Source organism: Chrysemys picta, chromosome 24 (assembly GCF_011386835.1).
Source record: "Chrysemys picta bellii isolate R12L10 chromosome 24, ASM1138683v2, whole genome shotgun sequence".
NCBI classification, from domain to species: domain Eukaryota; kingdom Metazoa; phylum Chordata; order Testudines; family Emydidae; genus Chrysemys; species Chrysemys picta.
Window position 1 is genome coordinate 4,857,062 of NC_088814.1, and position 12,742 is coordinate 4,869,803.

A 12,742-nucleotide genomic window follows, 5' to 3' on the forward strand; every position below is an offset into this window, starting at 1 on the left:
GGCTCTGACGAGGCAACCCCAATAGACCAATAGACCATCAAGGGCATGTCCTGAGTACAACCTCGCGCCAACCTTTACTGTCCGCCCCACGTCACAGATGGGGCGCGCGAGGAAGGGAGAAGGGCTGCCCCAGAGGGAGGCGGGGTAAGAATTCTGGGACAACGAACCTCGGCACAAGGGGAAAGCGCGTCAGCGCAGGGCGTTTTCTCTGCGCAGCGAACGCCTGAGAGGTCCAAGAACGCTCTCCACGCCAAATGCCAGGCATAACTGCTGGCCCTCCCTTGGCTAATATAAACCCAGAGCCCAGCACCCAGAACTCCCCTGCCCCGGATAAATCCACCCTGCAGGGCGAGGAAGAAGGAAAAGACCCACGTGTGAGAGATGCCAGTCCTGGCTTACTGGCAGGCGCCCACGTCCCATGGTGATGGGCACAGTGTAAGCACTTGAGCAGGACACACACAGAGGACGCCCTGCCGGACACCGCACCGCGATGCTTCCCAGCAGGCCGTCAACTGAGACCGGACGGGAGGATCGGGGACACAAGGGAAACGTGGGGCATTGCCTATGTAGACACCCTGCTGGATACCACGCTGGGAAGCTGCGGGCTGGAGTACCCGGGACCCAGGCTGCTGCAGGCTGCATCCAGTGGGACATGCCAAAGTGCCAACCAATGGCCTGGACAAGAAGAGGTCCCCTGCTAAGCAGAGAGACCCGGAGAACTTGGTGAGCACAGCTGGGCTTGCGGGCTGAGGCAGGGTTTGGTGTGGTGCTGTCTAGCCTGGCCCCTGGCTCCCAGCCAGGATCGGTCATGCAACATCTATCCCAGGGAAGCTGGTTTTAACCCCCTGCACCAGCTGGGGCATTTCTGAGGCATGATTTAATGTGTCTGGTGTTCTAACCCCTGGGCCTGAGGTTGGTTCCCAGAGTGAAAGGGTTAACGACTAAGCGACGATAAGAGACACGCTGCAGCCTCTTTCCTCCAGACGCCCAAGCGGATCGCAGGCAGGCAGGGCAGGGCTTCACCTGGAATGCAGCTGCCTCTGGGGTGGAAGGCAGCAGCCTGTCAACACCGCACAGCAAAGCCACCAGAATAATCCTGGAGCAAAAGTGATGCTATGCAATGGAAACCGCATGGCGGATTTAAGGAGGCCAAGTGCAGTCAGAGCTGGAAATCAGCCAGGGGAGAGCGCCACGATCATGGCCAGGGAAGGCAAGTGTTTCCAATGAAGTTACCACACTGAACGCTTGCTGTTCATGGCACTCCCGGGCACAGAGCGCTGCCCGCACAGGCCCCTGAGTGGCCACGGCTCCCCAGCCACCGGAGCCACACAGCAGCTCTCCAAAGGGAAGCAGCTCCAGCCACCCCACTGCATTGTCCCCAAAGGACCCGACCCCTGGAATCTGCTCCGATTCTGACACCCCAAGAACCAGAGAGAGGGGAGGGAAACAGCCCCCCTCCCAAAGCTTCCTCTCCCTGGACGCGTGCTGGGGCCCGAACCCCAGGGTCCTTCCTGCCTCGTCACTCCGTCCTTGAGAGGCCAATGGAGGGAGCAGGGCCCCTGGCTGCTCTCAGCCCCCCGCTGCCCTGGAATCCTGCTCTCGGGAAGGCTGCATTTCTGGGCAATGACAAACCAGCTCTTTCTGATCCAAAAAAGGAGCGGAGCGGTGGGGAGCTCCGACACACTCGCTTAAAGGGGCTGCCGGAGCCCTGGGCTTCCTTCCCAAACTGTTCCAGCTACTGAAGGACCCCTCCTCCCCCTCTTTAACCTGCTCAAGCTACAGCCAGAGAGTTAAACGCTCGCCTTTACGAGTAGCCGGCTCCGCTTTGGGAGGTTTCCTCTGCACTGGAATAAAGGGAGCCCCCCGCCGGCGTTTCTCTCTACAGACGCCGTTTCTTATTCTAGGCTTGTACAGCGCCTGGCACAATGGGGCCCTGTTCTCGGTGGGCTCCGGCACTACCGTAATAAACACGTTCAATCCGAATAAGATAGACGATCGAACAATAATATAATACGCACCGACTACCAGGATCCCATGTAACACAGGCATCGGCAGCACAGAGCTCTTTACCGCCCTCAATCCGGCAGCCTTCTCCCTCGGCTGGCCGCTCCCCGGGCACAGCCCTGGCCCAGACTAACATTTCCTTCTCAATTTTTCCTTTTAAGTTGTTTGGGGATTTTGCGACTGGGACGTCCTGAGGCGGGAGGGAGGAGAGCCCCCCCCCCCCCCTCCCGAGCTGCAGGGAGCTCCTGGCTGAGGCCTGCCATTGGCCGCCGGAGCCGCACACCGCAGGAATGCCCACGCCCCCAGCCCAGCACCGGGCCGGGGAAACCCACACAAAGGTTCCTTGGAATCCGAGCCGGGAAACAAAGCTGGCCCTTGGCATCCAGCTCCTTTCGCACCTCCTGGGTCTCCTCTGCGGCCCTGCTCCAGGAGGGTCGGCTGCATCACACGCACAGACAGAAAGACAGACGCAGGCAGGCAGACACCCGAAACTGCACCGCCCTGGTTCAAAAACCAGTCGCTCCAAACACACCCATAGGCCGGTGCCTTGGCCGAGGAGAGCTGGGCCAAATTCATCCCCGGGGTAACTCGAGAGGACGTGCCCCGCCTGATCGCAGCCACGGCCCAGCTAGGCTGGGACCCTGAGCCCGCCAGAGGTCAGCCCCAGACGTATCAGAGGAAGGTGCAAAAGGGCTCCAATTCCCCGCTCTGCCATTGACCTGCCGGGTGACCTTGGGCATGCCAGGCCCCCGCTTGGTGCCTCAGTTTCCCCTCTCACCCTTTGTCTATTTCGACTGTAAGCTCTTCGGGGCAGGGACTGTCTCATACTGTGTGTCTGGGCAGCCCCCAGCACAATGGGGCCCTGATCTCTGTTGTCCTGTATATCACAGTAGTGCCAACACAAACCAGGCAATTAGGCACTAACCCCGAACCTGCCCAGGGGAGCCGTTCCTTCCTGACCCCAGTGGTTGCGAAGGCCCTGAAGCTGGAGGGTTTGGAACCCAGGGACTTCCCTGATGGCTCTAGAGTAGCCTGTGATGCTCCGGGGCCCTGGGAGTGGCTCTCATGCAGGCCTTGGGTACGTTTGGGGTTCCCCTTGCTCTGTATGGCCTCAGGGCGGGTGGATCACAAGAGCTCTGCCCTCCCCGCCCCCCAGCGTACTGCTGACACCCAAGCTTCTAAGGGATGGGGACCGAACGGAGGATCTTTCTTGCCCAAGGAGACAAACTCCCCTCACCCCCTAGCCAGCATCCAAGAGTGGGGAAGAGGGGGTGGGTCCTGTGTCAATCATGCCTTGATGACCCGGTGCTGCTTCGCGCCCTGGCAGTGGGGTCAGTGGGCTCCGATGACTTTGTCCCCCTCCTCCATTCCCTGGGGCACCGCTCCTTTAACACAGCTCAGCCCACCTGCCCGGGGACGGAACTGCAGGCCGCTGGGAGCATCTAGTCCGACCTGCCATGGAAGCCTGCCCAGCGATTCCTACACCCAGCCCGACCACCCGCGGGCGGCACTACAGCGTGTCTCCCAGAAACGTCCCCCATCTTCACGGAGGGGCTCGGAGTGATGGTGAAGCCACCACATCTCTGGACAAGCTCCCCCCATCCACCCCTGGCTCATTCCCTGCACTGCTAGACGTGCCTCTTCTCGCAGGGTGATCTGGGATGGTCCTACCTCCATCCCACCCCCCAACAGCCACGTCACGGCGACCGACCCCAGCCCAACACCCAATGATCTGTCACTTACAACCAGGGTCGGCTTTATTCCATCTCCCTCCTCGCACGCTGCCCCCCCCCCCGCCCCGGGTGCCCCTTCCTCGTTCCATCCCTCCCCGCTCTCCCAGCGCAGTGGATGTTTGCAGCTGCAACCAGAGGAGGTGGCCAGTCAGCCCAGGGCAGGAGACGGGAATGGATTTCAAACAGGGTCGAGATGAACAGGCCAGCAGCATTCAGAGCTGGCAAACCCCCAATCCCAGCAACCAGCCTTGAATTCAGAACACACCAACCCCAACTGATGCATGGCACCCCAAGAAAATGACACCCCGTCAGGCTGCTATTAAAGGAAACCCTAAAGCCCCCCCCCAAATTCCACCAGCCTCACCCCCAATCGAGGGAGGGGCTCAGGCGCGAGGGATTTTAAGTACCACGGTTCACACCACTCGCACAGATGGCCGCTGCTAATCTGCTGGAGCAGGGCCCCAACATCAGGTTTGCCCAGATAACCCTCCCCCTGCAATCAGCCTCGTCATGCTGATCTGGCAGCCCTCAGCCTCCCACTGTCCCATCAGCTCCTTGGAGGCCACACGCACCCTCTTGGGCATGACGCACGCCTGGCAGCCTTGCAGAATACTGGCTAGCTAAGGTTAAGCAGGGCTAGGCCAGCGTGCAGCCCGAAAAGCTGCTACTGCACAACACACGGCCCCTTGCTTTTCATAACTGGACACGTCCCTGCGGAGACTACAAGTCCCAGCATGCAACAGGGCCACACGGAGGCGTATTGAATGCGGGGAGCTGTTCTCTCTGCTGGCTGCCCCTCCACGGGTAAGATGAGGGTGACTCAGGTGCACCTGACAAGGTGCCCATGTGGCCCCCACACTGTCATCTGCTCTGGTACCCTGGAGAGCGGCAGTGCCCAGCCCCACTGCCCGAAGAATGCCCGGCTAGGGGCTCTGGGTCAGTCCCACCCACCAGTAAGGGGGAAGGGCTCTGTGCAGGGCGTGGCGCACCCTGCTTAGCACCCGGAGAGTTCAGCAGCAAAACGCTCACCAGCTGGAGGACGTCCTCGTCTTTGGGCATGATGGAGAGTTCCAAGGCATCGTCACTGCAGAGAGAGGGAAAGGCAGAGCGCGTCAGGGTCCGGATACCGCGTGCAGCCAGGCGCCGAGCCCCGCCGGGACCAGAGGCAGCGACCGGACGCCAGGACTCAGCAGCCGAGGTGGGTTCCAGACGCACAGGACAGCACTCCCCACCTGATGCTGTGCGAGTGGCTGGGAAGGAGGCAAGGCCTGCAACTGACAGGCAGCTCTGGGATTTACCCTCGAAGCTCAAGTGACTGAGGCGTGTGCTTTTGGTGCTGGAAGTCCAGGGTTCAATCCCCACCGACCCGGTGTCTGGCTGGCTGCGGCCAGGGGCAGGGGTATCTGATTAGTAGGAGTTAACGCCGAAGGAACAAGGATGGTGGGTTTTTTTTTAAAGTTAAATTCCCCGGCACCGTTTAAAGGCTGCAGATCTGCAGCATCGCAGCCCCAGGCTACTGCACGAGAACTGGGCTGGGGATTCGCAGGGCAGCGGTTTTACTCCAAGGGTTGGAGCCGGAAGATCCCAGCAGCCCAGGGCCCATGCAGCCGCAGCAGCTCACACACACAGCCCGGGACAGTAGACGCTGCTGTTACTCCCCGAGGAGACAGCGGCCAAGCCGCCACGATGGGCCATTTTCCTTCCCAGGGGACAGGAAAGACTTTGTCTTAACGCCACATGCAAAAGACAGGACCTGTCACCGTGTAGCTACGCACCGCCCCACCCCCCCTCCCCACTAGCTGCATGGGGGTGCACAGCCAGCAACAGCTCTCAGATCCAGCCCTGGGCTGGGCATTGACTCACAGGCCACACAGCCGCCCGCTAACCGGAGCGGCGCACCTGGCAAAGGCACCTGCTGCACCATGTCCCCTCCATGGCTGTAGCTCATCTCACCTCTCCCTTAGTCGGAGCAGGGCCCCTCCCCATCCCCGGGAGGCACTCGCCCACCCTCTCTCCTTCAGTCCCTCCTCCCAAGTCGGCTCTGCCAAGCCCACCATTGCAAACTTGCATCGAGAAAAGGGCTGGGAGTCCTGACCCCTAGTCCCCCTGCTCTAACATACCCTCACAGGGAGCAGAATGGAACCCAGGAGTCCTAGGGCCAGTCCCTGCTCTAACCATTAGCCAACATTCCCTCCCAGAGACCAAGATAGAACCCAGAAGCCCTAGCTCCCAGTCCCTGCTCTAACCATTAGCCAACATTCCCTCCCAGAGACCAGGATAGAACCCAGAAGCCCTAGCTCCCAGTTCCTGCTTTAACCATTAGACCATGCTCCATCACAGAGCCAGGCCTGGAACCCAGGAGTTCTGGTTCCGCATCCCCTGCTCTAGCCACACGACCACTCCCTGTTCCTTTGGTGACAGCGGTTGCTTATTTCTCTCTCAACTAGCGAAAAGCACAAGCCATGGCAAGAAACTGCAACAAACCCCCAGGAAAACCCATTTCAGTTTGAGAGCCAGTCAACAGCATATAGCCCCCACCATTCCCCTCCCCTGCTGACTGCCACCGGGTATTTTTCCAAATGCATTTAGCACCCAGGGCCGTATCTTATATTTAGTTCGTATCCAGATCACTTTCATTTGGTTCGTTCCCCAGGTGCTATATTTAGGAGCTATCACGGTCAGGTTTGCCCCTCTATCTCCCCTATCTAATCAGTAGTTACACACAGAGTGCAACACACACAAATCCAGGTCATTAATTAAATCCCAGCTCCAAAGAGAGACAGACACACACACACTGGCTTCTTTCTTCCCTTTTCGGTGTGTCAGGGAGCGCGTGAGAACGAAGGGGAGGTAGGAAATTCTCCCACATCCATCAACTCAGCGCTGGACAGACTGAAACGCTGCAACTCCCTTCCGCGCCGACCTGCGCCCCTGGCCCTCCGGCGAGAAGAGGAGCAGGGTTGCCCCAAATCTGGCTGATTTGTTGTCACGCCAGGTTTCACCAGCACCGCCACAGGCAACATCTTAGGGCAAAGGAGTCGGGGAATTAAGCTGCCCTGTGGTGTCCCGGCAACGTGGGCAGCAGTGCCCACACCCGCCGGAGGGCGAGTACGGCAGCTGATCCGGCACCTGCCAGTAATCCATACTGGGGCACATAAATAAGCGGCTTTTTCCCAAGTGCCTGGCGATGGGGACCCACCTTCCTGGGGCCAGACCTCAGCACTTCATGCAAATCAGGCCCCTTGGGGTGTCTCAAGGTGGCCACCCAAAAATCACTCGTCACTTTGGAAAAGCTTGGTCTAGGGCCCAGCTCCTCCAAGGTGTTTAGGCACCCGATTAGCACTGGCCCCACTGGGAGTTAGGCGCCCACGCACCTTTGAGGATCTGGGCCTAGATGGCGGATTTGAGTGTGAACTTTTTGGCCTGAGCCCCCAGGGGGCACTTTGTCTCAGCCAGCAGTCTCGCCCCGGGGCGTATCCGGCCCCCCACCCTGTGGCACAAGCATGCTCTCACCTGTTCTGGATCAGCGCTATGACCTGGGAGTAGGTTTTCCCGATGATGCTCTCCCCGTTCACCTTGACAAGCCGGTCTCCTGCAGAGGGAACATAACCGCGGGCCCACGCGTGAATGGGAGAGCAGCTAGCCAACCGGGAGCGAGCACAGCTGGCGGTAACCATAGCAACGTGCGATACCGCCCATAGCATGCCGCTACCCGTGGGGGCACTCGGCACCTCGCAGGAGGAGGGGCAGCGGAGTTAAGAGAGCCCCGCTCTGTCCCTAGCAATGGCGCTGGAAATCATTCTTGCCTTTGCGCACACGGAGCTGGCTTGGTCTCCGACTGCTCTCCTGCCTCAGCCCGTCGGGCAGACGACCCGTCCCCTTTGCAGCCCTGTCCCTGTTCACGAGCGCTCAGCGGCTGGGCCAGGGAGCCACGGCAGGGCGGGACCCTCGCCTGGCCTCACTCGGCACTGCTCCACCGAAGACAAGGGAGCGCCCCAGGTTCGTGCCAGCTGACGGCTGGCCCAGAGGATACAACACTCAGCGCCTTCCTTCCGGTTTACTGCCTGGTCATTTTAGCCGGGCACATGCCATCCCCACCCTGAGCGCTGGCAGAACGGTTACTGCTGTCGCCACCGACACCTGGGGGTCCAAAAGTGCCAGCCCCTGCGCTGCTCCGTGTGGGCACCAGCAGATGGTGGCAGCAGACAACTGCTTTCAGAGCTCGTAGGATAGAGCAATGGGCAAGGTGGGGGGAGAGAGAGAAAGCCCCTTCCCTCTGCCCCTAGCCACAGCCTGGAGCGAACGATCCACTCGGGTGGACAGGACGCCGTATGGACAAATGTCACACAAGGACAAGGACGTTTTCCCCCAGGCTGTGAGCTCTGAGGCGAGGCCTGTCCAGTGAGGTTCTCTTATGGGGTTCCCTAGGTTCTGCTGCCACCGGGCTATGGCGACTCCCTTCTTTCCCGGAGGGACCCTATGCCCCAACGCCCCCCCTTTCAGCCCGCCGCCGGAGGGCAGGGGCACGCCCCCGGGCGCTGCAGGATGGCTACGTGGCTGGCACACAGCGAAGAAGAGCAGCCCAGGAGCATGGAAGGGGTTGAGAAGGTGTCCTCTGGGTGGAGCCAGGGACTACGGACCCGTTAGGGGATCTGCAGTGAAAGCCCCAGCCACGTCCCGTGCACCCAGGACGCACTTCCACTCCCCACCCCCCATTAGTTAATTACCGCTTGAGAAGCGATTCTGGCTCTGGCCCAGGCTCCACCACCGGTTCCCCCCCCAAGCTGAACGGAGCTAAGAGAGACGCGCCGGAGGGAGACTGGCAGGACTCGCTGGAGTTAGAAGGAATCAAAGCTTCTCTCCCGCTCCTCTGTGTGAAATGGCTTTGCTGCTAATACACAGAGTGCCAGTCTCCTTCCCTCTCTGCTCCCACCTCCATCGGCGCCTCCCCTGGTATTCAGTGGGGTTCAGCTCATGCCCTGTGCTCTGCAGACAGGCGCCTGCCAGATTTGTCCCTTGGGCCCCTGCAGACAGACAGGGCAGGCACTGAAATTTGTGCCTTGATTTGGCCTAAAGATTGTTTTCTGCCTGCTTGTTTGTAACCCTAAAGACCCCAGCAATGTCAAGGGGTGTAACCCTAGAGACCCCAGTCCAGAACGTGGGTTTGAATCTTTAACAAAGCCCTGTTCACCCCCAGCTGTTTACCAAGCGTTTGAATTCACTGGAAGGGTTTTTCGGTCTGTTTCCAATGTGAGCCCTCAGTCCATTGGATTTCAATCCCCGCCAGGAGCACTTTGCCACTGGCTTTCCCAGTACAGTCCCTCAGGTCACCCCCACCCAGTGGGGGGCATGGTACCCAGTGGGGGGCTCCCTCACCAGTGCGGAGGCCAGCCTGGTGTGCAGGCCCATCTTCCTTCACATTCTTCACAAAGATGGTGTCCATGGGCTCCAGGCGGCTCCGCTGGGGACCTGCGCCGGGAAAGGGAAGGGAAAGTGCGTCAGAGACCGGAGCTCGGCACCAGGTGGGTCCCTCACAGGAAAGATGGGTACATGCTGTATACTCACACACTCACACGTGCTCACTGGACACACACACGCAGAGAACTACGTGCATGAGCGCGCACACACACACGCTCATGTGTACAGGCTACACACGCAGAGAACTACATGCATGAGCACACACACACTGGATACACACACACGTGCATGTGTATGGGCTACACACGCAGAGAGCTACGTGCATGAGTGCACACACACACTGGATACACACACACACACACACACTCGTGTATGGGCTACACACACAGAGAACTACATGCATGAACATACACACACACGCTCGTGTGTACGGGGTACACACGCAGAGAACTACGTGCATGAGCGCACACACACACTGGATACACACACACGCTCATGTGTACGGGCTACACACGCAGAGAACTATGTGCATGAGCGCACACACACACTGGATACACACACACACTCGTGTGTACTGGCGACACAGAGAACTACGTGCATGAGCACACACGCTCGTGTGTACTGGCTACACACGCACAGAGCTACATGCACACACACTGGATACACACACACGCTCGAGTGTACTGGATACATATACACAGTATCATGTGCTTGAGCGCACACACAAGTCATACGCACACAAGACACTCACATGCATACACACTGGCTACACACACAACACACGCCGCAATTAAAACCACCACCAGCAGGTTCCAGCACTGCAGCTCCACACCGACAAACACAGACCTCAAAGGCCAGGACCCAGAGGAACAACCTGGTCCTCGGGCGCCGTACGTTAGCTGAGAGCGGGACAAGGTCCTCCTGGGCGGGAGGGAAGGAAGGTTTCAGCCCCTCTTCAACTGGTGGTTCTCAACCTCTCCCCACCTGGGACCCAACCCCCAGCCCCGATTTCTTGCCACGCCCCACCCCATCCCACAATGCTTTGGCCGCCAGGGATTGCTGTCCCAGCAAGAGGCTGTGGGTGGTTCAGGGTTACGGGCAGGGAACGGCAGAGCAGGAAGGGGCAGGAAATGTGCCTGAGGAGTAACCCGTGTGCGCCCTGCTCCATCACCTGGGCCCCCCTCCAGCCTCCAGACGTGCTTCCTCTGCAGCCAGTCCCCTCCCCACAGGGCTGGAAGTTCTCCGTCAAGCCCGGCGTGTGGCTATCCGTTCTGACTGCATCAGATCCGGTTAACTCAACTCCAGCCTGGAGGTGCAGGCTGGGTGCTGGGCTTCAGACCTGTCCTCTGCACAAAGCCAAACCAAGAGCAGCTTCGGTCACTAAGTCACGGCTCCCCGCCACGTCCAGGTGCCCTCCCGGGAGCGCCCGCGCTGCCCCCCCTGGGCCTCAGCAGACGCCACTCAGGCACGGACACTTGTACACCTCTAGGGTCCTGACCGGAGCTTGGTCTGGGATCTGTCTACAAGGCCAATCCCACCCCCCCGCCCCATGACTCTGCAGGGCTGGCGATCCCTGTGCAGGGAGAGGCCTCAGAGCATGGGTGCTGCAGGACAGGCTGGGGGGCAGCGCCAGGCTGGGCACCCCTGTAGGCCAGGATGGAGGTGGATCATCCCCAGAGCTAGGGGTTAGGAGGGGGAGAGCCCGGGATAGGAACAGAATTGAGATGCGCTGGGAGAGACGCGAGGGAGACCCAGGAGCAGAGCAGCAGAAGGGGCTGCGGGTCGGGATTGAGGACGGACCTGTGGGGGTTTGGGGGTGCCCAGAAGAGGAACAGCAGAAGGAGGCTGAGTGTTGGGGCTGAGAAGTATTTGCAGAGCTGTGCACAGGGGGAGCCCAAGAGTGGAACAGCAGGGAGACCACAGGCCAGAGCTGCAGATGGGCCCCATGACAGGAAGGCTGGCGGAGGGGTTGCCAGTCACATCGGAGAGCACTGGCGGAGCTGCGGCCAGGGAGGGCACAGCCCAAGACTCAGCCTGGCTGCCTGACTCTCACAGTTGCTAGCCCACTGCCCAAGCGTTACGCTTGTCTCAGACACAACACGACGGGGGCTGAGAGCCAGAGGGCCTGTCTTGCACTGTAACCCCCAGAGCAGCTGCTGGGCTCTTGGCTGGGGCAAGACACCAAGAAACCGCGGCCTAGAATCCAGATACAAACAAGGTGAAAGCCAGTGACGTGCACCCAAAGCACCCGCCGGCAGGCTGAGGGAGTCGCTTTGCACCCTCCGATCCCCCCAAACCAAAATGTCCCCAGCTGGGCATTAGCACAGCCTCCCTGAGGGGAAACGCTGTAAATCTAGGGCAAGTCAGTTCCCAGCCTGGGGAGGGATGAACAGCACCGAAACCAGCTTTATCCCTTCCCAGGAGCACCCGGTCTGCGGCCGGCACACAGCCGGAGCCAACGAAGAGCATCCGGGCAGCCGAGAGAGGTGGGAGAACCAGCTGGGTGTGGGATCTAGTCGGGAAGGTCCTAGCTGGGGCGGAGATGTGGGGAAGTGCCCAAGCTGCAGATCTAGGTATTGCCAATGGGGCATCACCTAACGGATTCGGGGATGAATAATGCAATCGCTAGTAAGCGGGGGAAGGGGACAGAGACCCCCGAATGGCTGGGATGTTAGGGGGATCGTACCACAGCATCTCTACCCGGGCTTCCTCCTGAGTTCGCCCCAGCAGGCAGGGCAGCCTCCCTTGGCATCGGGGGTGCCCAGCTTGTCCATCTCTGCGTGCGACGGAGCTGCCACTCAATCGCTGAGCCGGTTCAGCTCCGGCCTAGGTTTATTTCAGCAGATTGGCCATTCACGCTAAGGGGAGCTGGGTAACTCGTCTGTGCTGGAAAGATCCCCCCTCCCTGCCCGGCCAGTCGGCTGCTACACTGATCCGCTGCTCACCATCGTCCGCAATCACTTCCCTGGCGGGGAGGTACTGAGTGTGGGCTGGTCGGTAACGCAGGCCAGAGCACCAATCGGCTCCCTTTCACACACGGACACCCATACGTGTCTGGCCACACGGGGGGACACACACACACACATACACACGTGACACACACACGTGACACACACACACGCACGTGCATAGACGAGACAAGCGGCAGGGTGCCAGAGATGGGTGCTTACCTCCTCGGTTTCCATTCTCTTCCTCCTGCACAGGGAAGAGAGAGAGACCAATGTCACAGAGGCTTTGAAGGAGTCCGAAAGCGTGGGGAGAGGGGCAGATCCCTCGGGACGGCTGATTAACGCGAAGGGGGGGAACCCGGCAGCAGGGAGCACGGGTAACCTCTGGGGCACCGAAACACCAGCAAAGTGACCTGGAGCCTTCTTATCCTCCCTCTGCCGCCCGGACTGCCCAGAGGGTAAAATTAATTCTTGACACAGGATCTCCCTGGGCGTCAGCACATCCAACTCAGCGGGGGGGGAGGGGGTGTATTCTCCCTCACAGCGACTGTATAACGGCCATCCCAGCTTCCGGCCATGGGGGGACTAGCCAAGGGGAGAGCGCCACGGCAGGTTTGCCCTTTCTGACGGCCTCAGAGG

General features: G+C 60.1%; 1 protein-coding gene across 17 annotated transcripts in view; it reads right to left on the minus strand.

The window, feature by feature from the left end:
• ARHGAP23 (Rho GTPase activating protein 23) overlaps window positions 1–12,742 on the minus strand; it is a 125,493-nt gene that overhangs the window by 34,137 nt on the left and 78,614 nt on the right. For all 17 annotated transcript variants that reach the window (XM_065577540.1, XM_065577536.1, XM_065577535.1 and 14 more), the window contains 4 exons: window positions 12,326–12,350; window positions 9,114–9,206; window positions 7,251–7,329; window positions 4,767–4,821 (listed from right to left, as the gene is read on the minus strand). In XM_065577540.1, the coding sequence (XP_065433612.1) occupies window positions 4,767–4,821; window positions 7,251–7,329; window positions 9,114–9,206; window positions 12,326–12,350 (252 nt within the window). The remainder of the gene's footprint in view (window positions 1–4,766; window positions 4,822–7,250; window positions 7,330–9,113; window positions 9,207–12,325; window positions 12,351–12,742) is intronic.